We start from the raw sequence: 27,517 nt of genomic DNA, 5'->3' as shown, positions 1-27,517 counted from the left end.
TTTCCTGCACATCTGCGTGAGAACAGAGATCTCTGTACAGGATCTACTGGAACTAAATGTTTTCAAATCTAGATAATATTCCCATATGCATTGCTGGCATGCTTTATACTACTACTCTGAGTTTGGCAGACCTCCAACTGTGACTGCATTTCCCTTTTCTCCCCTTAGCCTCACTGTGCCTCCACTTCATGCTGTTACTCTCAAGTACACGTTACATGCTCAACAATCCAATTCAGTTGTTTATTTAGTCTTATTGGCTTATTTTAGTGCCTTTTCTTTGCTGTTCTTTCCAGAGCTGTCACTGTTCACTGATGTAGGTGTTCTGTGTCCTGAATATTCAGACTTCATAGTTATTTAATTACCACACGGAGCAAAGGCATGAAAGGCTAGCACATCCCTGAACGGCAGACATGGATCTTCCATCAGAGGTACAGTGGACCTTAGCCAGTCTGTTTAGTTAAACAGGAAGCTGCAGTTTGATGTTGAAACAGGCGCTGTCATGGTGTCACGTTACACTGTAGCCTGCGAAAACAAGAAGAGCCATAAAATGGTTTATCATTCGCTCTGTCTTGGTGCTGTCTTGGTTTTCGCAGTAAGGCGGAGTCACGGACATAACAGTCAGTGTTATTTGGGAAGCTGCAGGACGGATCCTTCTGGTTCGCTCGGGCCAGTTGCTGGTTTGTTGTTTCTAACTGGAGCTGACGCCACAGAGAGCACTCGTTTCATTTGGTTTTACAGCTCAGAATGCAAAGCTATACTGTGATCATTCAGCTTAGTACATTTCAAACGTGCACTCGCGTCACAGGTCACAGGGTTCAGTCTAAGCAAAAGCCCGATGGCCCAGGGCCAGTGCTAAAGTATAATGAGCAAGCTGAGGTTACCTGTCCAAAGAGCTCTCAGGGTTTCAGTGGAAGCACCGGCAGCGTGAAAGAACTCCTGTCACTGCCCTGCAGCTGCCTTTGTGCCTGGGCTCAGAGGAAGGCTGAGAAACCGTAGACTGCTCACGACTGCAGGGCACCTCTGACTGTTAGATATCTGCACAGTCTCAAGGTGGCTGTACACGTGCAGACTGTACATGCATGTTAATGTTAATCTGTGTTTCTCTTCTTTCACTGCCCCCTCAGAAGTGTTTCCTAAGACGTGGTCAAGCATCTATAGACATGCTTGTTGCACAACCTCACAGGGCTGTCAGGACGCTCCACAGTGCCATGAGCTGTTGAGCTGTTAGCGATGGAAACACGAGAACCCAACGCAGAGTTCACACAGCTCGAATGAAAACAAACAGACGCCACAAAGAGGCCTACTTACTCACGCAAACACTGAATTAGGAGGAAAAAAGTGTTGGAGGAATGTGGTGGCTGGTCCACATTTGGACAACAGTGTGCTGTTTGTGTATATGTTTGGCTGAAGAAGCACAAATGAATTATGTCTGTTTATTTCTAATACAGTTAGCATGATTGTCTGTCTGATAGCTTCTACAGCCACACGTGAGACTCACATTTTCTGCTAGCAGCGGTTGTGTGTGTGGCTTTCATTACATGTCAGGTCTTGAGCTTTGTGTAAAAGTCAGGCTGTGCAGGTCAGAGTGTTTGTGTATGTGCTACGTGAGTCCACGTGAGGCGACGGGGTGGCGCTCAAGGGCCGCTTCTCTCATCAAAAGATCTGTGCAGCAGGACTGGACGACCAGAGTGAGAGAGGCCATATCCTGCAGTGGCTGTCCAGATAAAGGGAAGCATTAGTGTAGCTGTTGCCTGCTAAAAGTCCCCCAGGCAGATGCATAAATGTGTCTGTGTGTGTGGATATGCAGCCTGCCAGATCAGCTTTCCAGTGATGGGAAAACCGATTTTCTGGCAGAGAAACCAGCAACTGGACCTCTGCTAAAGCCAAAAATGTGGCTTTGCCTTTTCTGCTGCAAAAGCATGATGTGACACCCAGGACAGGCTCCACAGGTCACCATTAGCCTGTTAATGTAGTATAAGAGTCTAGTTTCATGATGCAGAGTGGAACCAACTTGAACTTTTAATTGCATACGTTATTAGCATGATATAGCTTAAAGCTTGCATCACAATCAGCTATTGGAAGCTTAGCTGCACATGTTTAAATTTCATTGAACAATAAGAGAACTTCTCTGAATCTGAACATGATACGACATGTTCAGATTCACTTTGGTTTATCTGTTTGCAATGCATGCGCCTCGCACACACTCCTAATGTCACAAAAACACAACGGACACATTGCCAAGTTTCTCTACCTGGAAATGGTCGTCCGAACTAGCTCTGCTGCTGCCGTGGTTTTTACAGCAGCTCAAATGAATGCATTAAGTCACTGGTCGTGCTGTTGATGGTCAGCTGATTCCTGTTTCCCTCGGTTCTTTGCCAATGTTTTGTGATGCAGTCACCATGAAGAACAGCAAAAGCAGCGTGATGTTTCCTGGGCTGAACGGGCACAACAACATGGACGCTACAGCCCTCTCTGAGGGCGACCTGCTGCTCCAGGTAAGACTCAGGAGCTTTCATTATGAACGTCCCTCTGCATGCCAGTTTTACTACGTAATGCCAACTTTAAACCTTGAGCAGTTTTTTGTTTTTTCATTTAATTTTGAAGCTAGAATCATTTTCATTTCAGTGCACACGTAGAATCAACAAAACTGCTTTGATAACTTTATCACAAATGAAGGTGAATTTTTTTTAGACGACCCCGTGTGGTGTTACAGAGCAGCATGTGAGTCTGGTTCAGATAAACAGCTCTGTAGCCAGAGTCATGACGCTGACAGACGAGCACAGTAACAGTGTTGGTCCTGAGTGATCGGTGAGCCGCTGGCAGGTGCACAAACACACTCAGCCTCTGTTTGTTTGTGTCATAGTTGTGTTTTGTGTGGAGCTAATCCACGTCTGTCCAGTCATGAGGACGTTATGACAGGTGAACGTGCCAAAACGTGTTACGCTTTGTGCTTCCTGATAGAAACCAGTGTTTATTAGCACTTTGTCTTTTACAGAAGACGTGGATAGAGATTTTCTCCAAAAGCATCCAGATGTTAGAGTATGATCCACAAGCATAAACTCCTGTGAACTTCTGAGAACTCACAAACGTAGACTTCAGTCCACACACAAACACAAATCAGTGTGACGACATGTAAAACACATGCATCACTGTGATGCTGCTAATCTTTGTATAGTGTGAATATTGATATAATCCAGGTAATGTGGAATAACAGCAGGCTAACATTCATGTCAGCTTATTGAAAAGGCCCAAACACGACTTCAGCAGATCTGGTAGAGCAAACTGTAGCGGTTGAAACGACACAACGTTGTGCTCTGTGATGCATTCAAAACAAAACCCACAACATGAGACTCTCCCAGTATGGGCTCAAATTGTACTTGTAAATCAGTTTTGTGTGTGTAAAAAGAATTTGTGTGTGGAGCCAAAGAATATGTGTGAAACTCTGCACTCAGGTTTCAAGTTACAACTACGAATTTTGACCCTGTTTTTCTTCCTTTCATCTGATTGGCCAATGTCATGTCAATCACAAATGTAACTATCCAATCAGAGAACAGATGTATGGGCTCAAAATGTGGTCATAAATATTTTGTACTTGTAAATCGGTTTTGTACTTGTAAAAAAGATTTGTGTGTAAAAAAGATTTGTATGTGGACTTGTAACTTGTAACCCTGCAAGTTACAAGTTACAAGTACGAATTTTGACCCTATTTTTCAGTTCAAAAAAAGCGCCCCTCCGACAGCCAAACCCATCTGTTCTCTGATTGGATAGTTACATTTGTGATTGACATGACATTGGCCAATCAGATGAAAGGAAGAAAAATAGGGTCAAAATTCGTACTTGTAACTTGTAACCCTGCAAGTTACAAGTCCACACACAAATCTTTTTTACAAGTACAAAATATTTATGACCACATTGTGAGCCCATATTCCAGCCTCACACAAAGATACTGCTGCACAGCGTGACAGTGTGTGTACGATGTGCTGAGAGATTTAGCTGAAGAACACAGTGAATGTTCTGAACTTGTGCAGGATGTTTGTGTCATCAGCGACTGTGTTGTGTGTACAGGCTCTGAACGGGTTCGTCATGGTGGTCACGTCAGCTGGGTTAGTGTTCTACGCCTCCCCCACAATCAAGGACTACCTGGGCTTCCACCAGGTGAGTCACTGCACACACACACACACACACACACACACACACACACACACACACACACACACACACAGTGCCATTAAAAAGTAGTTGTTTCACATCATCAAACACATTTGAATATTAAATAACCCGTAAATACAAAATACTGTTTTCAAAGATGATTTCATTCATGAAGAGATTAAAAGTTCTCAGGAAGGAGGTAAATGGATTTTGTATATTTGCAGGAAAGCTTCTTTACAAATTTCTTTGTGATGTTAAAAATAAAACCGTTTGACTGAGTGGTTTGAGAACAGACCGCTGTCAGTGTGTAGCTGTTTTGTGAGTGATCATTTTGTGAGGCCACATCGAAAAGGCTCGGATGAGCTTTCCAAAGTTCTACAGGTTGTGCCTCCATCGCTTGTGTCCAGATCACACGCTGCACTGCCGTGCTGCTCCGTCTTTTTCGCTGACATTTGTGTTTGCGCGTGCGCAGTGTGACAAACTGCGGTGACACCCTCACGACCAAGCGATTGATGATCGGGAGCTGGTCGTGAGGTGTTAATCGCGTCTCGTTACCCCACGTATACTACACGATGCACGACGCACGATGAAGGCCAAAATCGGGCCAATCACCAAAACGGTCGCACGACTCAAAAATCGGCTCAAAATGGGCCAAAAATCGCACAGTGTGAGCCCAGCATTAAGCCGCACACTGCCATGGATAACTGAGACAAATCAGTATGTGGAGGCTGTGTTCATGTGCTGCTGCTGACGGCGTGTGGAGACAAAGGAGAACACAGACTGAGGGGTTTGGATTATTTTATTTTATGACTTTGGTGTTTGGATAAGTTGGTCTGAGTGTGAACTTGCACTTTAAAATGCAGAAGTCACACAAACACCTCCTACTTTAAATGTTGTGTTTGATTAAAGATGCGAGGAGCAGTGGTAGTAACGTTGGATGAGTCTAGTTATCGAGGGTCCACCACCCAAAACAACAGAAGAGATTACAGGCACACTGAAGGATAGCAGCAACAGTTGATGATTTACAAGGTTTACAGGGAGCGGGATGGACAGCATCCTGGACAGCAGGCAAGTCCAGGTCAAGGCTGAGATGGTTCAGGTGTGCAGGGCAGGAATAGTGGCTGCACCAAGCAGGGAATGCTGAATATTGAGGACAGGGAGGCAGACGAGGCTGTGGCGACCCCTAAAGGAAGCAGCCAGAAGTTTCAGACGTCAGTGGATGAAGTTAGTATCCACCTCCATCCTGTGAGGTTTCACTGTTGGAGCAGTGCTGAAGGAGGCTGAGCCAAGAGAACAGCACATCGAGTTCAAAGAAATGCTTCATTCAATATTAGAGTTCATCAGTATACAATAAAATAATCATGTGAAAATAATATTTTTGAATCTCTTTGGAACATTTATAAATCCAAGCATGTGAATTACAGTCCTACTCTGTACAGATGGTGACATCCATTGTGTTTATGCCTTGTTCACATGTTTTATAAGCCAAATTTAAACTGTGCAGCTTGACTGACCGACGCTGTGCTCCTCTGCCAACAGTCAGACGTGGTGCATCAGAGTGTGTTTGATCTCATCCACACTGATGATCGCAGCACGTTCAGAGAGCAGCTGCACTTTGCTCTGAACCCACCCGCTGCAGCCGACAAGGATGGTGAGTGCTTTTCAAGCAAACGTGTACATGCATCAACATCTTTGCTCCAAACATCCTATCAGATAACCTTTTTACCTCTCCGTCGTAAAAGGCCAATCAGGTATCACTGCTGTCGTCTCCCACGGGTGGTGTGGATGGTGTGGAACCCAAGTTAGTGATGCAATAACTCAGGAACGAGGCAGCGTGCAAGTTTCAAACAGATACCACAGGTGTAGCTGCTAAACATCTGGGACGAGTTTGAATTCCTGTGACCTCAAGGTCAGAGGTCAAGATTTCTGAAAATCTTGTGAATGTGATAACTTCAGAATAAAGCGGTGTAGCATTTTCAAACAGATAATCAGAAACATCCAAGCTAATTCATGCATTTATTACTTCTTCTATTGTAATTCATTATTATCAGGAAGTAAAAACTCCCTGAAAAGCCTCCAGTTCATCCAAAATGCTGCAGCAGGAGTCCTGACAGAAAGGGAGCAGGTTTCTCCTGTACTGGCTTCCTGTTAAATCCAAACACGTGTGTGTGTGTATTTAGTGTTATATTCACTAAGTATGTTGTGCCTTGACAGATGTGCATGTTACACATGTGCACTGAGGCCGTATACCATTACAGATACACTTCAGTAGTGTTGATTCTGATTGGAAGGAATCGTCTCACAGTGTGACCCAGTATTATTTTTGTTTGGCTTTATACAACATTTGAGTGCCTGAAGTACAAATTATGGCCAATGACACACGTATGACCACGTATGACCACGTATGAGCACGTGGCCTCCAGCCGTCCCTGTCATTGATCCATCCATGCTGAAGTGGGGCTGGAGCTCGTCCCAGCTGTTATAGGACAGGCGGCAGGATGTACCCTGTCTATCACAAGGTTCCACAAGTACAATTTCAATGCATGCAACAATTCTGCACAAACCCTGATGCGCTGCCTGACCTGGCTCCTGTTTACAGAGTCACTCTGCTGTTATGGCGTAGATCAGAGCTTCACATCAGACTCTTCTGTCGTGCAGTAACAGCTTCACCTGCCTTCTCAGTCTTGCAGAGTTGTGGTAATACAGTCATGCACAATCCGGAGCACCTCCCGCCGGAGAACTCTACCTTCCTGGAGCGCAGCTTCGTGTGTCGCTTCCGCTGCCTGCTGGACAATTCCTCGGGCTTTCTGGTTAGTTTAAAGGTTGAAGGTTAAAGGTCAGCTCAGAAAAAAAAGAAAAAATACATCTCATTTCCTTGTGTTAACCAGGCTCTCAAGTTCCAGGGGCGACTGAAGTACCTCCACGGCCAGAGTCTGCTGAGGGACAACGGGGCATGTCACAGACCTCAGCTGGCCCTGTTCGCCATCGCCATGCCCGTGCAGCCTCCGTCCATCGTGGAGATCAGAGCTAAAATGCTCCTGTTTCAAACCAAGCACAAGCTGGACTTCACCCCCACAGGGATCGATAGCAGGTACAGCAAATTATCTGGGCTGGTGTGTTTTTTATATTCTTCATATATTTGCTCTTAAAGTACTTAAAGTCTCAGAACACCATCCTCAGTCACGGTGGAGTCAGCTTTACCGCTAACTGAATTTTATTCCTCTGGCCATAACTCCACCATTTGTTGTTTCCAGGGGGAAGATCGTGCTGGGCTATTCCGAGATTGAGCTGTGCATGAAAGGCTCCGGATACCAGTTTATCCACGCAGCTGACATGATGCACTGTGCCGACAACCACATCCGCAGTATGTTAGCAATTCAAAGTCAGCCTTCAAATGACATGCTGCAACGCAGCTACTGCAGACTGAGATCGTGCATTAGACCGTGAAGCTGCTCGTGACTCGTCTTAGTCTGAAACTGTCTTTGACGTGTGTCTGATGTTGTTGGGCGTAAATATTTAGTGAATGAACTCTCATTTGCAAGAATATAGTCAAACTTTGTATCAGAGGGAAAGTGTGATTGTGACTTGAGCCGAACACAAACTTTATAACCTGGTGTGGTCGTTTAGTTGGAGCATCGTCAGCTGTGCTGGGACGGGAGATTACAACGAAGTGATTGTGACATCTGGAATAAATGCGGATGTTTATACGCGTTTGGGTGACAGAGCTCGGACTTCAGTTCAGAGGATGAGAGGAGGGAGGAGAGAGCAGTGGCGGGAGGACGAAAGACGATTAAAAATGACATCTACACATGTTAAACAGTTACATAGGTTAGGTTTGATTGTGGGATTCTCTAGGCACGGACATAAGACATCTACACACATGAATCAATGTTTATGAGTACAAAAACCTAAAAAAGACTCATTTTTAAATGTTACAGTGTTTTAAAAACATATTTACAGTGGGGCAAAAAAGTATTTAGTCAGCCACCGATTGTGCAAGTTCCCCCTCCTAAAATGATGACAGAGGTCAGTAATTTGCACCAGAGGTACACTTCAACTGTGAGAGACAGAATGTGAAAAAAAAATCCATGAATCCACATGGTAGGATTTGTAAAGAATTTATTCGTAAATCAGGGTGGAAAATAAGTATTTGGTCAATAACAAAAATACAACTCAATACTTTGTAACATAACCTTTGTTGGCAATAACAGAGGTCAAACGTTTACTATAGGTCTTTACCAGGTTTGCACACACAGTAGTTGGTATTTTGGCCCATTCCTCCATGCAGATCTTCTCGAGAGCAGTGATGTTTTGGGGCTGTCGCCGAGCAACACGGACTTTCAACTCCCGCCACAGATTTTCTATGGGGTTGAGGTCTGGAGACTGGCTAGGCCACTCCAGGACTTTCAAATGCTTCTTACGGAGCCACTCCTTTGTTGCCCGGGCGGTGTGTTTTGGATCATTGTCATGTTGGAAGACCCAGCCTAGTTTCATCTTCAAAGTTCTCACTGATGGAAGGAGGTTTTGGCTCAAAATCTCACGATACATGGCCCCATTCATTCTGTCCTTAACACGGATCAGTCGTCCTGTCCCCTTGGCAGAAAAACAGCCCCATAGCATGATGTTTCCACCCCCATGCTTCACAGTAGGTATGGTGTTCTTGGGATGCAACTCGGTATTCTTCTTCCTCCAAACACGACGAGTTGAGTTTATACCAAAAAGTTCTACTTTGGTTTCATCTGACCACATGACATTCTCCCAATCCTCTGCTGTATCATCCATGTGCTCTCTGGCAAACTTCAGACGGGCCTGGACATGCACTGGCTTCAGCAGCGGAACACGTCTGGCACTGCGGGATTTGATTCCCTGCCGTTGTAGTGTGTTACTGATGGTGACCTTTGTTACTTTGGTCCCAGCTCTCTGCAGGTCATTCACCAGGTCCCCCCGTGTGGTTCTGGGATCTTTGCTCACCGTTCTCATGATCATTTTGACCCCACGGGATGAGATCTTGCGTGGAGCCCCAGATCGAGGGAGATTATCAGTGGTCTTGTATGTCTTCCATTTTCTGATGATTGCTCCCACAGTTGATTTTTTCACACCAAGCTGCTTGCCTATTGTAGATTCACTCTTCCCAGTCTGGTGCAGGTCTACAATACTTTTCCTGGTGTCCTTCGAAAGCTCTTTGGTCTTGGCCATGGCAGAGTTTGGAGTCTGACTGTTTGAGGCTGTGGACAGGTGTCTTTTATACAGATGATGAGTTCAAACAGGTGCCATTCATACAGGTAACGAGTGGGGGACAGAAAAGCTTCTTACAGAGGACGTTACAGGTCTGTGAGAGCCAGAGATTTTCCTTGTTTGAGGTGACCAAATACTTATTTTCCACCCTGATTTACGAATAAATTCTTTACAAATCCTACCATGTGGATTCATGGATTTTTCTTTCACATTCTGTCTCTCACAGTTGAAGTGTATCTCTGGTGCAAATTACTGACCTCTGTCATCATTTTAAGTGGGGGAACTTGCACAATCGGTGGCTGACTAAATACTTTTTTGCCCCACTGTATTATGAATTTTATATTTTTGTGACAGGACAACATTCTTTTAACATGAACGCAGGAGACCAGCTGCTGTTGTTTGGTTTCCCATTCTTGCCTAATATAGGATTTCATATAGCATGAATACGAGCACACCTCCTCTCTCACTGTGAACCCTCTCCTGTGTGTCAGTGCTTAAAACAGGAGAGTCTGGGCTGACTGTGTTCAGGCTCCTCAGCAAACCGGGCAGCTGGGTGTGGGTGAAGTCCAATGCCAAGATCATCTACAAAGGAGGGAGACCTGAATTTATCATTGCATATCAGAAAGCTATAAGGTGAGTGTCCCCTCGACTGGTTGTTTAAAGGATGAAATCAGAGAGTCACGTGACACTGTAAGAATAAGAGGTTGTCTGGTGATGGACTGTGTTGTGTCTGGTTGTTCCAGTAACGCTGAGGGTGAGGAGTATCTGCGCCAAAGGAGCCTGAAGCTTCCCTTCAGCTTCACCAAAGGAGAGGCCACCCTCTATAACACCGGCCCCACCATGGACATCCTGCAACATCAGTCCAATAAAGTGTTCAGCAACAATGACATGAAGAAGGACGTGGTGCCTGGCTCTTTGCTGGACTGCTTCTTGAGTCAGGATGAAAGTCTTTACACCCAGACTGTGGAGACCCCACTGCCTGTGGATCAAGTGTTCATGGACAGCAGGGCCCTGGTCAGCGTTGTCAGTGATGCGTGGCAGGGGAGCGAGGCAACGGTCACAACAAGTGAGCCTGTTGTGGTGAAAGAGGAGGCCAAGCAGTCCGTCATGGCCGTGATCGGCAGCTTTGAAAAAATGGTGCAGAGTGGGGATTTTTATTCAGCTTTGCAAACACTGGAGGTGGATAACGCCGAGCTCTTAGAGTGGGAAAATGCTCTGAAGAGATTAGGACAGGAGGGTTCGCAGAGTAAGGTCAGTTCTGATCTGGACAGCATCATCGCCAGCGATGTATTTGACTACATCGACAGCATTTTGTTCAAGGAGAAAGCCGAGGATTGTCTGGACACCGTCCCTCCCAGCTGCCTCACCGCCATCAGCAACCATCAGCAGGAGCCCTTCACTCAGGCTGCCCTCGTCTCAGCCTCTGATCTCTGCGAGCCACAGTTATTACAGGCACCCAGCCCCGACTGCACTTACTCTCCGGTGAAAGGCCCCTACGTTCACCAACAGGATGCGGTCAGTGTAGCAGTGGCATCAGGGCAAAGCGCCCAGATGCTGTCTCACCGGGGTCCCCGGCCTGACCCCAGCCTGCCTTCTCTTCAGCAGCTCCAGCTCCATGACATCTTCAGCCCATCTATTGAGCTGCCTGATCTCACTGTCCCTGACATCTCAGCTGGTAATTCTTTAGCTCCTTTTCAGTCCCATGACCAAGCGTCTGTCGCACATATGGGCTTCCGTCAGGACAGTTCTGGTCAAGTCCAGCAGTCCAACCATCTTCTGCCACACCAAAGCAGTTTGCAGGCACCTGTAATGGCAGGAAGTTGTCACATACAGAGCTCTGTTCCCCAACCAAACAGTTCACCACCCACTGTTATGGACGGTGTGCCACCACTGATTCCTTGCCAAGACTTTACTTCCTCCAATGCACCTAATATTCCCTTTCAGTTTTCCTCACCTCGCCTGCAGGAAAGTCTTCCATTTGACAAGCACAACCTTCCTCTTCAGCAGTGGCCACAGAGCCAGCAGCAAAAGCTGCTTCATGCTAGCATGATGCAAAATGGACACAAGACCATGCCAGCACTGCAGAGCCAAAATTCACAAAACCAAACCCGTGCTACTTTTTTCCCGAGGAATGGCACCAGACTGAATGGCACACAGCAGGGAGGGCTGGCAGGTTACCAGGCAGCTGCACCCAGCAGCTGCATGTTTTCTTCCAACCCAGACATCCTGTCCATCTCTGAGCCTTCAAGCCTCAAGGTGCCTGGCACATCTTTGGATCAGAGTCCTCCTCAAGGTTCCTGCTACTCCCAGTGGAACCACAGTGAGCCTGCGGTGGACGCATCAGCCATCAACCTGCAGAACCTCAGGGCTCTAATTGTTCCCCCCAATGTGCCTTCCTCAGAGCACTCACACAGCATTCAGCACTACCTAGAAAGCAACAAGCACATACAGGTAAGCACTCAGAACTGAACAGTCACCCCCAGCTTGTACTACAGCATTAGCAGGTGGCCCTGAGTCCCGTCATCGAAATGTCAAATGTATGAATGTAGGAGGCTTTTTTGGAGGAACTGCATAATTGGCAGTGAGAGGTTTGTGTTACCAACGGTAACTGTGGTCCCAACTGCCTTCACATAACATTTTAACAAGTGTGGATTAATGCTGATCCACCACGGTTTCCATGATCATCCTCATCCCATGACTTTGCTCAATGCAAGTCATTGCACAGGAAATGACTTTGCATTGAGCTCCAGACGGAGGGGACCTGATTTAGTAATCACAGTAACAGCTGTCACCTTCTCACCAAGCGTTTCGCTGATGGTCTTGTAGCCCAGTCCGGATGGTCTGTCTTGCCCATGGTAGTGGAGAGGTTGGGATGGAAGAAGCTGATTCTGTGGACAGGTGTCTATGCACATAACAAGTTAAGATTGGGAGTATCTGTAGGGTAAGATTGGTTGACTGATTGATTGTAGTCTGCGAGCCACTTGGGCACACAACCAGTGTGTGGGTGCCAAAGACTTATTTCAGTCAGTGACATGCAAATCAATGCAATCAATCAGTGTTTCTGGATTGTTGGTTTATATTTTGTCTCGCTCCAGTAAAATGAACTACATTCGGCCTTACTTCTGTCCTCTCTTCCCTCACTCGTGAACCCAGAGATACTTAAACTCCTCGCTCCAGGACCTGACCCCTCTCATCGAGGGCAACCCCAGACTGGAGTCCAGCCCCTTTTCAGGAGGCTGATTTCAGAGTGAAACCATGCGTTGAGGTAAACCCTGCTGTAACTAGCTAGGACCTCTGAAACTCACACACCAGCTCAGGCTCCTTCACCACCAAACTGGTTCCAAGTCCCAGTCGCCAGTCTCGATAGTGGGGATTGGTCACCTAGGGCTTCTGCCGCTGGTTGTCGCCCGACACACACTGTGCCTCCTGCAGGCTGTGGGTCTACAGGTGGGCATGTATCCTCTTCAGGCCGAGTCACATAGGCTAAAGACACTCACCTCATCCTCACCATTTTGCCTTGGGAGACCCTCCCAGGGGGAAAAGCAACCCGACAACATAAGGCCTGGGAAACACAAACCCCACGTAAACATGCTGAGGTGGCGATCTGAGCCCTCTGATACTCCTGATTTTAAAATCCAGCTGCAAACCTTTCCTATAATTAAATTGTGAGCAGATGATCCGTCTGCATCTCCCTCGATGCGCTCGCTCTGAGAGGAGAAGAGTCATTGTTGGGACGTGACTCTTGTTGTGTTCTTACTTCCTGTTTTTAACTGGACCGACTTCCTGTTCATAATGTCAGACAGAAACAATATGTTTCGTCATTTTAATGATTCTATGTTCTGCATCTGAAGAAATTATCACCTGTATCTGTTTCCTAAGTGAGGCCTTGGGTATCTGCTCTATTTGCAATCTTTATATTTTTATTTTATCCAAAAAGTTTGTGTTTTTCTGCTAATATGTGCAGCGATAAAGAAATATAACAAGAGAATGTAGTTTTTGGTGTTAAAGGTCAGAGAGTCCCACCCAAAACGACCTGACTGACTCTGCTGTGAGTGTCTTTGTCGGTGTAATGGTTGAGCATCCTGTTGTCTGTCCAGCAGAACGACTCGAGCCCCGCTGAGCACAACAGAGCTTCCTTCACACTTTCTCTGATGCAGCCACACACCTGATGGGATGGAGACACGCCTCCGTGCCGCTGCTGCTGGTGCTACAGTTGCTGGAGAAGGACAAACCCCAGCATATCTTTGCCTGTATCAGTGCTTATCCACACATCCACACACGTACACTTGTTACTGTGTTTTATATCCCTCTGTATCAGATACGCTTTGTCCGGCCTCTGTCGTCTTTAAAAGCTGTTGCTTTAGTGAAGATACACTATGATAATAATGAAGTATGAAGCCACAAGTGCATTTACTATGGTGGAGCTCGGACCAGGTAGGACACAAACAGCCAAAGATGTTATTTAGAGCCATGATGTTTAAGTATGTTCATTCTGATAAAGTTGGGATGAATTTCAAATTTATTATACAACAGCATAAACGTCAGCGAGCAGTACCTTCCAATATGTAATCTGGATACTTTAGATAAAACCCTTAAAGGGCTTGAGTGCATAAACGTGATACTAGTTGTGTTTGTTTAACAAACGGTCTGCACATGTTATTATGTCATACATGTGTGTTGCTGTGTGCAGCGTAAATGATGGAGAGTTTGTTCCAGGACGCAGAGCTTTGTGAGTTTGGAGGCTGCTGCAGAAATTCAAACATTACTTCATGAAGTCATCGCCAAAACGTAAAAAACAAGCATTGCTGGACCAGAGTCGATGTGGGTGTGGTTGAATGGGAAATGACTAGGGGAACCGGGGGACATTAGAGTCGCTGTAACTGTACGGACGTTCAAGTCGAAGCATGTATCACTGCAAAGTGTTACAAACCTGTGGGAGCTGCACACCTGGACAACAGGTAGCGAACAACTTAAGTTTTAGAGACAGTTTTAGGTATTTCTTAGACTCACAGCTCATTAATAGAATGGACTTCTGACCTGGTTCAAAGGACGTGCTACCTGCAGTTCATTCATACATGCTTTATGAGACGCGTCCAGCTGGATATGCAGCAGCTTTGCTCCCCTTTCCATTATTGTGATGTAGCATGGACAATAAACACATTAAAACTGAGCCATATCCAGTATAACCCTTTAGATTCTCTGTGCCTTCTCACTGAACAGGCAGCTGAAATCATCTCTTATCTATTTTTATTTTTTGCCTTGTTGTAGAACGCAGATCAAATCAAATAAATCTTCCTGGTTGTTGTCCAAGTTCCTCGGTGGTAGGGAAGCCGTGCCTACAGGAGATACCGTATCGAACACGGTTGATCTTTAAGTGCATCCAACGTTCATTCAATGCAAACCAGCGAAACTAAAATGAAAATGTGCCAGTGTTTTCAGTGAAACGTGGAGATGTTTACTGTTTCGTCCACTTTGTTCCTTCTTTGATTTGATTGTGTTCCTCTGATGCATCTGTAATATATTCACACTACATGAAACATCATCTCCAGTCACCTGAGCAGCAACAGCATGAACAAGGCAGCTTCTTATTCCTGCTGCACAGCGGGAATCTGTCATGTTTATATTTGGAAGTGAGTTTTGTTGCAGTGTTTAAATATGAAAAGCATACAATGTTAATTGAAAGCGCACTAAAAGTCTGTAGTTTCTCTTTCCTGCGTCCTGTGTTGTGTCGAATGAGCCGTGATGAAAACATTCACTCCCAGCGTGAAGCACTGACTGTGGAGACCGAGGCCCTCGAGCGGCCTGTGATGCTGGACTTTGATGCGGACTGAAGCCACTATGAAAAACCCGGAGCCACATGTTTGGCTCAGTCGTGCTGCAGTTTTGACCTTTTCTGCTCGTGCCTTCTTTGTAAAAACAATCAATGTAATCTACTTTCATTTTGTCATACTATATGTAAGTTTAACAAATAATTACCTTTTGTCTAATGTCCATAAATATGTGTGCAAGTACGAACATTGTGTTCAGCTTATTTACAACTGTTTGATCTCATTGGCCTTTAAGCCACGTGCCAGAGGTTGGAGGCTTGAACAGCAAGTGGGTTGAGTTTTTGTGTTTTCACACCCACAGCTGTGTGCCTGGGATCAGCTAGTTAGCATATTGGGGTTCTGTGCAACCACATAGTCGTCTTAAGCCTGACGTCTTGGCTCATGGACAAATTTTGGCCACGTTTAATGTAACACTATATGTAAAATAAACGAAGACGAAACTGGTTAGTTAATTGGGTGTTGAAGCACCAGTGTCTACCAGATACATTTGTTTCCAACCCATAAAATGATACTTAGTAGTAAAATGTTTACTGCTGTTATTTTCTTGCTTATTTAATTAATCGGAATAGAGTTTGAGACCACAGGCCCTGAGAGAGACGGGAAAGGAGAGCAGACTTTCTTTCTGTCCTCGAGCGTGTGGCCCAGAAATCAGGAGAGGAAACTGCATGAAAACAAAGCCAACATTTAAACTTGCAGATAAACGCCACAGGGAAAATCTTTTAATCATTTATTAAACAAACTTGTTAATGGATGTGATGGCTCTTGGCAGTAAAAGTACACTTGCTGTTAGAAATGAGGAGAATTTATGTTTGGGTAATGTCCCATTAATCTCCATCCACTCGATGGAGACGTTTGAGGGGTTTCTTGTCTGATCTTTCAAACAACTATGAACATGTTGATAAGTCACCACATCCATAGTTGGATTAACGCTGTGATTCATGTCCATGACTCCAAAAAGCTGCTCTTTGCCTGTATGTTCACTGCTCTGATGTACTTGTGAATGGATGGATCCTTTCAAACAAAAACATTTTAAAGGAATCCCAGTGAAACGTTTCCAAAGACAGGACAGGACTGAGAAAAGTACTGTGACCTGTTCCCTGTTCACCAGCTAAGACTGTTCAGTTTTCAGAAACCCAAGCGTGGAGTGGCATGTTAAAGTTCATTAACAGTGCAGTTACATGAGGACTGAACGTGCATAGCTCCAGCCCAGTCTCCTGTTCGTCAGTGCCATCATCTTCAGAGTCTCTACTGTATTGTAAAGCTTCCCTTTCACTACTGCTTTTCCTCCATCGCCCCTGTTGCTCATCTTCACCTGCTCCACCATGCATCGTCACCTCTTTTGCACACTGCCTGTTGCTTTGGATGGTTGACCTCAGGTCTTTGAACTCATCTACTTCCACCGTCTCTGCTCCTTGTGTGTACACCTTCCTACCAGTCTTTGATTTCTTCTTTCTCCAGTGCATACCTCCACCTCTCCAGAGTTTCTTCTACCTGCTCCCTACTCTTACTTCAGATCACAATGTCGTCTGCAAACATCAGAGTCCATGGACACTCCTGCCTGACCTCATCTAACAGACCATGTGTGTATCCATAGCAAACAAGAAGGCGCTGGGAGCAGATCCTTGATACGATCCCACCTCTGCCTTGAGCTCATCTGTCACTCCTGCTGCACACCTCACCACTGGCTCACTGTCCTATATATAGTTCCTGCACCAGCCTCATGTACCTTGCAGTCGTGCAGGACCACAGTTCCCCTCCTGTCACCATCACATCCTTTCTCCACAAAGAGACAGTGTAACTCCTTCAGACCTTCTCCACAGCTCTCTGTTGGTACGCTTGCTTTTCTCTCAGCATGAAGCCATACTGCTGCTCACTGTCACGTTGCTTCTTAAGCAAGTCTTTCCCGTTGTCGTCAACTTCATCCCCCTGTATTTACAACTGCTCTGTGCATCACCCTCGTTCTTGATACCTGTACCACTGCACTTCACCACAGCCATTTCAATCCTTTTTGCAAAATCCACCATAACCTGTCATTAAGCATTCCTCTCCTTAACACTGGTGTACAGGGATGTAGGATCCCCACACACCAGTATTGTCTCCCACCTTTCTCTCACTTTTGAGCTGTAGCAGAGCTGGTTGTAAATTTGCTGGTCTTCATTACTGAAAGTGGGGGAGAGTTCAGTAACATCAGAATACATATTAAATGCCAGCCCGTGTGATAGCTGCTTGATCCACTGTACAAAAAGAGTCTCCTGCTCTCTTGTGCTGGTCTCAGAGCATGAAGAACCCATTTACAGCTATGATGGGGTCTGTTCCGGGATCACCGAGTGTCCAAACAAATGCACTGTGTTTCTTGTCTCTGAACACCCCAAGTACCTAAAGCATGAAGGACAAGTGCTTACCAACGTCTACAGTGCTGCTACAGACGAGCCCCTGCTCAAAAGGAACGGTTACTTATGAACAGACCTGTTGAAATGATTGAACTGCAGGCTTTAATCACTTTCATTTCAAGGGTTTAAACAAAAATATATCTTCATCTGTTTAGGAATTTTATTTTGACACATTTCTTTTCAGAACATAATTTTAAATAAGAGTATTGTTTTTGACATTTGGATCTATCCTTTGCCTAAAGTCCATAACCGATGAACATCCCTTGAATTAAAGCTGAAAGTTTCCACTTCAGTCACATCCACAGAGGCTACACAACAAAATGTGTCATTGTCCAATAACTTACCAGATAATTGTTCGATATATCTGCTGTGAACATGCTGCACGGTGAATGATGGGAACTCAGCGTGACACCACGACCACGCTGTTTCACAAAAACTCAAATGCTTGACAATAGAAGGTCCTACCAAGGATTCCCCTCACCGAACAGCTTGTTGATCTGATGAAATCCCTGGGAGGAGTTCATTCAGGTACGAGGCCTGAAAATGGTGAAAAATGTTGCCAAAATTACAGTCTAAACTCCAAATGGCTGACTTCCTGTTAGGTTTAGGTTATGACTCCAAGAGACCTTAAGATAATACATTAGGCTACCAAATTTCAGTCACAGATGAAACAGTGCAGGAGCTGCTTGTTTGAAATGTTGTATTCTGTAAATGTTGTACTTTGTGCTGTGGAGCCAGTTTGCAATATTCCATGACCAACTGCACCACCTGCTCCCACTGGGTGGTGCTCTATTGCTGATAATGGGTACATCAATCTGTTCAGGGCGGGACTTTCATCGTGCCTGTGAAGTTTGGTAGATACTGGACTAGATTTGAGTTATAGCAGTTTTACTTCATTGCAAAACATCAACACTCACCATGCTGCTGGGGTCGCGCCGTTTGTGAAACGCTCACAGTTTTCAATCGAACCTAAGACCAAATCCTCAAAGCTTTCCTGGATAAATCTGAGGTTGCTGGGGTGAAGTGGCTTGAAACTGTACTCCAAAGTGTAAAACATGACATTTCCTGTTCCCACTAGGTGGCGCTGTAACCACTGTTAATTTTAACAACTGAAACGTGTTCGGGGCAGAGCCTTGTCACCTGTAAGAAGGTTGGTCCAGAATCTTCATTCTGGACCTTCAATGAATTTAATGCTTTTGTTTTTCTCTTGCAGCTCAGAACACAGAGGCTGAAAGGATGTATAAACCCACAACATTGTCAACAAGCTTGCTCAAAACATGTAACAGTTTTCCAATACAGATTTCACAAAAAAGGTCTTTCCAGAGCCACTGGGCCCGACAACCATACAAGAAAATGGCACATGAAGTCTGGGATCAAACTGGATTAAAGCAGGCTGAAACATTTTAAAAACAAACAAAAATAATCAATAACCAAAGGATAAAGTCAGACCTCCTGGCAGCAATCTACGCTTGTCATAAACAACTCGGAATTTTTTGGGGAATGATGACTTTTGTAGTGAAAAGGCTGCTTTATTACGGACGATACTGTGCTGAGGGGCCTCAAGTGTAGACCCTCCTCCACAGTTATCAGTGTAATTGTCAACAAGAATCTTTACAGATTCAAAGTTGACCCTTTCGCAGACATCATGTGTGTGTGATGCCTTTTGCTTTCAAAACAACTTTACCTTTTCTGGTCATGTAGCCATAACTCTTAGGTCCAGCTGCAACAAACTCTAATGAAATCATCCTGATCCAACTCGTTTGTTAGATCGCCTAAATATCGACCTAATTCTAGTTCAGATTGATTTTGCTTTGTGAGATAAACAACACTGTCAGTATCGTAGTAAATAGCCCTTTCCTGCAGCTGATCCAAGTAACTGTAGAGTTTCATACGCCCATATGAAGCAGTGAAGTCGCAATGAAGATGTTATCTGTGGAGTTTGGGAGTGGAGTGCAGAGGTCACATAACACCATTGAATAAGAGCCACATCATCGCTGACAAAAGAGAAATAGCTCACTTTGTATTTTGGAGAGAACATGAGGTTAAAGAATTCCTCGGGGTCACTCACCAGTTTGCTCTGCGTGAGATTATTTCTCTGACCGAATTCTCCCCAAAAGGAGTTTAAACACAGTTTGGCCAGTTGTCTTTTAGCAGGGTTTAGTTTTATGTTTTCAGGGTCTAAAGTGATGCCTTGCTTAACCTGGTAGTCTTTAATGTAAAGCTGTTTAGCCTCCTCAGTTACAGCATCTGATGGGTAGCCTGAAGCCTCTTGTTTTTTTACGCAGGAAATGATGTACATAGTCTGTGAATATTGTGTTACTCTGTTTCTCAAAGTGCCATACCTCGGTGATTCGACTTATTTGATAGCCCTTTTCTAATGCCAGGTTAAATTTAGGGGTGGTCCACACCCCTCTGAGAGCTCTCTCCTCGTTGCTATGGTTACACGCCCCCTGTTGGTTGTTCATTTCAGCACAAGTGAGACAGAGAGTAAAGAGACTCTTACCTGATTTTGTTTTATATGGTAAAACGGGAAAATAGAGCCCTCTGGGTGGGTAAACAACCGCTTTGATAAACCCAAAGCAGTTTTTAGGGTCCTGAAAATCTCGAAAGATTATTTGAGGATGACCTAAGGGGTAACGACAGGTGCTATTTACAAATGGATACAGCGAGGTGACATCCACATACCTGACTTTCTCACCAGGCCCAGCACTACAACGCAGCTGTGCTGGGCTTGTACGGCCTCCAAAGAGTGCATGGCGAGGGTTCAAAGGCTCTGGTGGATCGTAACGTCTGAGAAAGCTGATTACACTCTCATCACTACGTTTTAACTCTGTCCACTCGTGCTCCCAGATTATAACAAGACACACATTATGCTCAGCTCTCAATCTAGCGAGCCTGTCTTGAGTGGCGCTGTTTATGTGTGCAAGAGACGCACCTAACAGGGGATTAACATCAGCCTGATTCGAAAAACACTTAACACAGCCGTGGAAGTAGCAGCCCAAAAATCCCCCACACGTATGTTTTACCCTTAATCTGACCATACCCATCCACATAATAACAACAGAGCTGTTTTTCTCCTTGATTGAGTCCATGTCTGATAAAAACACCTTGTGTGTACCAGAGATATTCGAGCCATTGAATTGAGGATGAGGAAAATGATTTGACCCGATTACGGTAACTTACAGGGCATGGTAATGATAAGATTTCGCTGGCATGAAGTTTGTTAAATAAGTTTTCAGGCACGCGCTTGCAAGCGTGCTGCGGCTGAAAGGATCTACTCCTGTCTCTTCAATAAACCCGTTTCTGAACAATGTGCAACCCCGAGCTAGAATTTCAACATCGTTTTCACAGTATAACAGGACCTCTTTCATGAAATTAAAGGTGCCGAAGCTGACTGAATGATACCATTCGTAAAATTCCTGCCTGCCTTGTGTCGTCATGCGTTCCAGACTATAGGCTGAGGGGGGAGGGTAAGGACCTGCATAAGCTAGGTTTTGTTTCTAGCTGCGTTTGTTGATCACTTCTCTGCATTTGCTCTTCTTGCATTTGTGGGGTTTACCCTTTTACAGCAATATAATAAAGAAGAGAGCACTTGAGACATTTTTTAAAGATCTGACAGTTGCTTGAGAGTCTTTCACGCCTCTCAATTGGCTTTTTATGGTTCTGGAAACAAAGGGGAGATCTGCAGGTGCGATTACAGTCTGGGCATAACAGCGGAGACAGGATGTCGCTACTACATGTGGATTGCATACAGACAGAGCAGCGATCGGGGCAGAAATGAGATAACACGTGATTATACCCAGTGTAACAGTAATTACAGACAGTCTGTGCCCATAAATCCTTTTAAGTTTTTAATAGCGTAGTAATGATTGTCAAATAAAAGTAAGCACAGGGTTTTTTCTGTATTTGGTGTACTAGTTTGAAATTTACAAAAGCTACGATCATACTCGTTACGGTAAAATACTATAATTTTACAGTTGAGTAGCGTTTCGAATGTAATTATCTGATTAAAGCCCACAGGCGTTTGATCATTTAGACCAGCTTTTTGTTGAATTTCTCCACCAAAGGCTTCTGCCTGCAGGTCGTTAAAATCGGGGTGCAGAAGGTGGGCGAGACTTATGGAAAAACATAACTTATTCACGGGGTTATGGACTACGTATACAAAAAAAAAAACAAAAAAAACACACCTTTTCGTTGTTGAGTATCTGACTAAGATGCCTCAGACCCCCTTCCGGTAGCGGTAAAACGATCTGAGCTATGAGCTCAAGCGAGCCTTCACACATAACCGACCAATTTGATTGCACAGTTCTCAAGAATAAATCTTCAAATTCAGACAAATCATAGTCACGTAAAATGACTGAAACATTATTTTGTAACTGTTGCCCTATAAACTCTAATTGTATAAGATCGCCTGGACTTGCATGCGAGAAAATCCTGTTTGTTATTTCACGGGCACTATCCATCCATCCATCCATCCATCTTCTTCTGCATTATCCGGGGCCGGGTCGCGGGGGCAGCAGCCTAAGCAAAGAGGCACAGACCTCCCTCTCCCCAGCCACCTCCTCCAGCTTGTCCGGGGGAACACCAAGGCGTTCCCAGGCCAGCCGAGAGATATAATCTCTCCAGCGTGTCCTGGGTCTGCCCCGGGGCCTCCTCCCGGTGGGACATGCCCGGAACACCTCACCCAGGAGGCGCCCAGGGGGCATCCTTGTCAGATGCCCGAACCACCTCAGCTGGCTCCTTTCGATGTGGAGCAGCAGCGGCTCTACTCTGAGCCCCTCCCGGATGGCCGAACTTCTCACCCTATCTCTAAGGGAGAGGCCAGCCACCCTTCGGAGGAAGCTCATTTCTGCCGCTTGTATCCGCGATCTCGTTCTTTCGGTCACTACCCACAGCTCGTGGCCATAGGTGAGGGTAGGGACGTAGATCGACCGGTAAATTGAGAGCTTCGCTTTTACACTCAGCTCCCTCTTCACCACGACGGACCGGTGCAGCGTCCGCATTACTGCAGCTGCAGCCCCAATCCGTCTGTCGATCTCCGGCTCCCTTCTCCCATCACTCGCGAACAAGACCCCGAGATACTTGAACTCCTCCACTTGGGGCAGGAACTCATCCCCGACCCGGAGTGGGCACTCCACCCTTTTCCGGCTGAGAACCATGGCCTCAGATTTGGAGGTGCTGATCCTCATTCCCGCTGCTTCACACTCGGCTGCGAACCGTTCCAGTGCGAGCTGGAGGCCCTCACCCGATGAAGCCAACAGAACCACATCATCTGCAAAAATCAGAGATGAGATTCTGAGGCCACCAAAGCGAAAGCCCTCCGCCACTTGGCTGCGCCTAGAAATCCTGTCCATAAAAATTATGAACAGAACCGGAGACAAAGGGCAGCCCTGGCGGAGCCCATCACCCACCAGGAACGAGTCCGACTTATTGCCGGCAATGCGAACCAAGCTCTTGCAACGGTTGTATAGGGATCGAATGGCCCGTAGCAATGGGCCAGACACCCCGTACTCCCGCAACACCTCCCACAGGACACCCTGAGGGACACGGTCGAATGCCTACAAAAGCACAAGTTTAACTAAGCACTTTTACTCTGGTTTAACACATTTTCACACACACAAGCACGGACCCCGAGACGCAAGCGCACGAGCGCACACAGACACACAGGTGCAGGCGCACTGACCCACCACCAGATGGCGTTTTTTAAGCATGAAAAGTACAAACTTTTTTTAATGGCTTAAAAATAAAATAATGCTATTAGATATAAAACCTTTTTAAATTAATCAATTAGTTCTTTTTTTGGGGGGGGGGGAAGCAATGAGCTATGAACTAGCATATTTTGGATGAATATCATATTTTTGTTACTTACTTCCTAGGGTCACAAATCATTTTATTGGGGCCACAAATCACTCTGTTTGACATAAGGGGCCTAATATCCCTCCTTTGGTCGGTAGTTGGATGGGACCGGTCCCTCCTTGGGGTCCTTGGGGATCAGGACCGTCCGACCTTCGGTTAGCCATTCCGGGTGTCTCTCGTCAACTAGCAGCTGGTTCATTTGTGCTGCCAGACGCTCGTGGAGTGCAGTCAGCTTCTTCAGCTAGTAGGTGCGAACCATGTTGGGGCCTGGTGCTGTCCAACGCTTCATACTAGAGACACAAACAAGATGGTGCAGTGGACACATGTGTGACTGCTGTGATTAAAGCATCTTTCTTTCAGCTTAACGAGTGAACCGTCAGCTCGTTCAAACACACGTTAAAGTGCGTTTGGCTCGACACCACCGAACAGAGGCAGCAATATAACATAGCTAACGTTAACAGTGCAGTGAATCCTGCTGGTGCCGTCATATTCAGGACTGCAAACCGAGCAGCATCACTGACTTTCAGCTTGTTGTGTTTGTGGATATATGACTGACTTTAATTATCCATAAATCATTACATTCTCTGTGAGATTAAGCTCAGCTATTGAACGGCGTATATTTTAAAGTAAAGGCTTTAAAACCAAGTTAGTACAAACGTCACTAATGTCACATAACTTTGCTGACATGTGGCCAACAGTAATGTTTTAATGTTCCTCATTATTAAACATTTACACATAAATAAGTGACATCATATTTAGTACTTACTTTTCACAGTTTAGTCTTCAGCCGCTCCGCTTCTGCGGAAAAATTATCCACACCGACTGCCGTGCTATGAATTGTGGGATATGTTGGGCCACGAAGTCTACACCGCCACAGCCTTAAAATTCAGGGAAATGAAGGACGCATTTGAGGGCCGCATTTCGAGCAGCCTTTGAATTGGGACAGCCTTCGGCGCGCAACTGTGACGTAATCGGCCTTAAAATGCAGCCTTTAAGGCTGCAGACCCTGAATTGGGATACAGCCCACGTTTTATATATTTCGGGAAATCGACGGCGCATTTGCAGTACGCATTTTGTTTGAAGTACACTTTGAATTGGCACAGCCGTCGTCGCGTGGCGGTGACGTAATCGCACTCAAAATGCGTACTTGAAGCGTGCGGTCTCCGTCTGAGGGCTCAGTTTGTGAGGAGATACAATTCCTACTGCGGCCCTGAGAGAGAGAAAAAACCTGTTCATCACAGAGTTATTAGTAACTGAGCACAGCTTTAAGGTAAAACAATATATCTTTGTGGTTGACGGTGGATTAGCTCAATGAAATACTTTTAATCAAATTTCAATTGAATTTATTTAAAATTACATTTTGCTTGGAAACAGATCAGAGCGTTTTTCATTTAATTATTATTAACAGTGTCTTAAAAACATTTGCAAAGTCAGAGCGATTTTAATTCTTCACATTGTAATTATGTAACTATATATTCTATAATAAAACACTTGAGAATGAGAGAATTTGATTGGACGTTAGTGGTAAATCTTTTTTTTTTCCTCCTCGAACTTTATTTGAAATTATAAAGTGAACAGCCAGTCATTCCAGTTCAGTTTGTACAGTAAACATAGAGGGCAAATAAGAGTAACAATATAGAGTACAAAGAAATAAGAAGGATAAATAAATAAAGGAGAGGGAAAACATAACAACTTTGTACTTGAAAGTTGTATCCGTGACAGCTCATTCCTTAAACATTTCTGAATGAAATTAATTTAAGAGAGTTTAAGTAATATTCAATTTCAATCAAAAACAAATTAAATGAAGGGGTTGAGTTTATTGGCACATATTTTTTTTCCTTTAGTTTCAAAATAAGTGGTAATGTTCTTCCCCTCAATTTTGATTTCGTATGTTGTTTTGCACATAATTTTCAAGCTCTCTCGTTAGTGGTAAATCTGGACAGCTTTGACAAAACGTCACATCCTGAGCTGCACCAGCAGGTTAACAAGCAAAATGATGAAATCATGGAAAACAGAATAATGAAAATGAGCCACAAAATAATTTTTTTCAAATTACTCAACGTAACTTAAACAATGACACTATTAACGAGCATTAAGGTATATTAATTATTTCTTTCAGAAATGATGTAATTATTTGATTGTCTGCCAACACTCTGTTTTCCACGTTGTCTTTCTTATTTGAATCCTTTTCCCCTCTCTGTAGTCTTTCCATCTCTTTGCGGTAATATTGTGTCTCTGCGCTCACGTTCGTCCCTCTGTCCCATCACAGACGTTATCAACGTCCGCATAAACTCCCTGACATATGAGTCTGACCCATGTCCCACATTCAGCCTCCGCATAACCCTCCGCGTCTGCTTTGTGCGCTGATTGGACGCCAGGACTCGCTCGGGAACGCGCTTGCGTGAACTCGCCGTGCTAGTGTTTCCAGGAGACTCTCCTATGTGCACGCGCACGTTTCCCACACGCATCCCCGCTGCCCAAACTGCATTTAAGGCGAATCCCATGAAGCGCGCATCCGTTAGAAATTTGCATGGGGCGTACCCGCCAGTGGAATGCGCGCACCCGCTGTCCATCTCGTAACTGCTGTCCAGCCTAATTGGAGGACACTGCTGAGTAAATGGGAATACCGGGAGCGCGTCTTTGAGCTGCAGTTGGAAAGTGGAGCAGAGTGCGCACTCCTTTTCCTCAGGAGCAAAACTGCGTTGCTTTCTCACTCATAACAAGTTGTTTAGGCGGAGCTGAATGTTCTCGTTTATGGCAGGTCGGATTCTTTATCACATATTTTAATTTGACGATTCTGCTTTTCCAGTTGATGCGGAGGATAAAAGCAGAGTTTCTGCACATGTAGCGCAGAAAGACGGATTCTCCAGAGGCTTCCGTAAGAGTAACAGCCATGTATGCAGGACGCAAGAGGAGAAAACCCGTTCAGCGAGTGTAAGTTTCTCTCGTTTCATCTTTGAAGGTTTCCCTCCGTCTATTCTAACATCCACGTGACATTTGTGTTTCGTAATTAAGATTTGTTTCTTTGTCGTCCTAAATTCATGGAAACAAATCGGTGTTTGCTGACGATGCTGAATCAGGTCGGTGGATGTTCAGTGCGGATTATCGCAGGCCTGCAGCTGTGGCCTCATTCTTTAACATGATTTCTGTCTGTTAATGATAACGCCACACTTGTGTGAATTATTGTACATGAATTATTTTATTGTCCCAACGTTTTCCAGGCCTCGAGGCTTACGGGACGACTGCTCGGCTATTTTCTGTCAAACGCCCTTCAAACAACCAGCTGGGCCGTTTTCCCCCTTTCGTTTCCTTTTGCAGGGATATTGAAGATATCTTCGGTTTTTATGTTGTTGCTTCAGTAAAACTCGGCTTCATTTCATTTCAAATCTTTTTATAAAAAGGCCTTTGGTAAGAGGCCCTAATCTGTTTTTAATCGCATTAACGCGACTCAAACACTCACGAACCTTTCAGTACAAAAAAATAAAATAAAAAATAAATAATAATAATAATAATAATAATAAATAATAATAATCTTTTAAAATAGATTCCAAGCGGTCAGTGGCGTCACGGTCACACTCCAGCTTTAAACGCTCAGTCTCTAAACTGTGGGAAACGGCACCGAGATGATCTGCATCCTCCGCAGGCCTTCGTTCTGCTCGGATGTGATCCGACTCTGGGAAAGCTGCGGGAGAATTATTTAAAAATTAGTCATCATATCTAAAATCGTTACATCTGCGTTCAGTTCTCCGCTAATGCGCTGCTATAAAACCATTTCCCCCCTTCCGCATTTCTCAGCTTTTAGCGTGTTTATCGAATAAATGTTAATATCAGACAAACCGGACTTGTTGTCAGGGTTAAACAGGCTGAATGTTTATCTGACTGCAGAATCCAGTTAATACAAAATGCAATTGTTAGGTGATGATTTCATGAATTAAGGGAAAGTAGCGAACCAAACCAACCGGCCCTGTGTGGAAAATGTAATCGTTCCCTGAACCAAGTGTTTGTGATAAGTGGCAATGACCGTTTCACTTTGCTGTGGAGGAACTGTGGCCCAGTCCT

General features: G+C 44.9%; 2 protein-coding genes across 4 annotated transcripts in view; both read left to right on the top strand.

Moving 5' to 3' along the window:
• LOC308409809 (aryl hydrocarbon receptor-like) overlaps nt 1-15,641 on the top strand; it is a 44,960-nt gene extending 29,319 nt beyond the window's left edge. The window contains exons 3-11 of one of the 2 annotated variants that reach the window (XM_080902809.1): nt 2,395-2,495; nt 4,066-4,155; nt 5,689-5,800; nt 6,832-6,959; nt 7,038-7,240; nt 7,404-7,513; nt 9,876-10,017; nt 10,128-11,835; nt 13,482-15,641. In XM_080902809.1, the coding sequence (XP_080758935.1) occupies nt 2,395-2,495; nt 4,066-4,155; nt 5,689-5,800; nt 6,832-6,959; nt 7,038-7,240; nt 7,404-7,513; nt 9,876-10,017; nt 10,128-11,835; nt 13,482-13,553 (2,666 nt within the window). In that variant the 3' untranslated portion in view covers nt 13,554-15,641. The remainder of the gene's footprint in view (nt 1-2,394; nt 2,496-4,065; nt 4,156-5,688; nt 5,801-6,831; nt 6,960-7,037; nt 7,241-7,403; nt 7,514-9,875; nt 10,018-10,127; nt 11,836-13,481) is intronic. The other variant, XM_080902810.1, reaches the window with a different exon arrangement.
• Nucleotides 15,642-25,144: 9,503 nt separating this feature from the next.
• The window catches only part of LOC308409810 (aryl hydrocarbon receptor-like), a 79,348-nt gene continuing 76,975 nt past the window's right edge, over nt 25,145-27,517 (top strand). For both annotated transcript variants that reach the window (XM_080902812.1, XM_080902811.1), the window contains exon 1: nt 25,145-26,392. In XM_080902812.1, coding sequence (XP_080758938.1) covers nt 26,352-26,392 — 41 coding nt within the window. In that variant the 5' untranslated portion in view covers nt 25,145-26,351. The remainder of the gene's footprint in view (nt 26,393-27,517) is intronic.

The sequence above is a fragment of the Rhamphochromis sp. 'chilingali' genome (genome assembly GCF_963969265.1).
Source record: "Rhamphochromis sp. 'chilingali' genome assembly, chromosome: 14".
In the NCBI taxonomy this organism is placed as follows: Eukaryota; Metazoa; Chordata; class Actinopteri; order Cichliformes; family Cichlidae; genus Rhamphochromis; species Rhamphochromis sp. 'chilingali'.
Note: the sequence above shows the minus strand (reverse complement) of the source record. Positions and strands in the feature narration are given on the sequence as shown.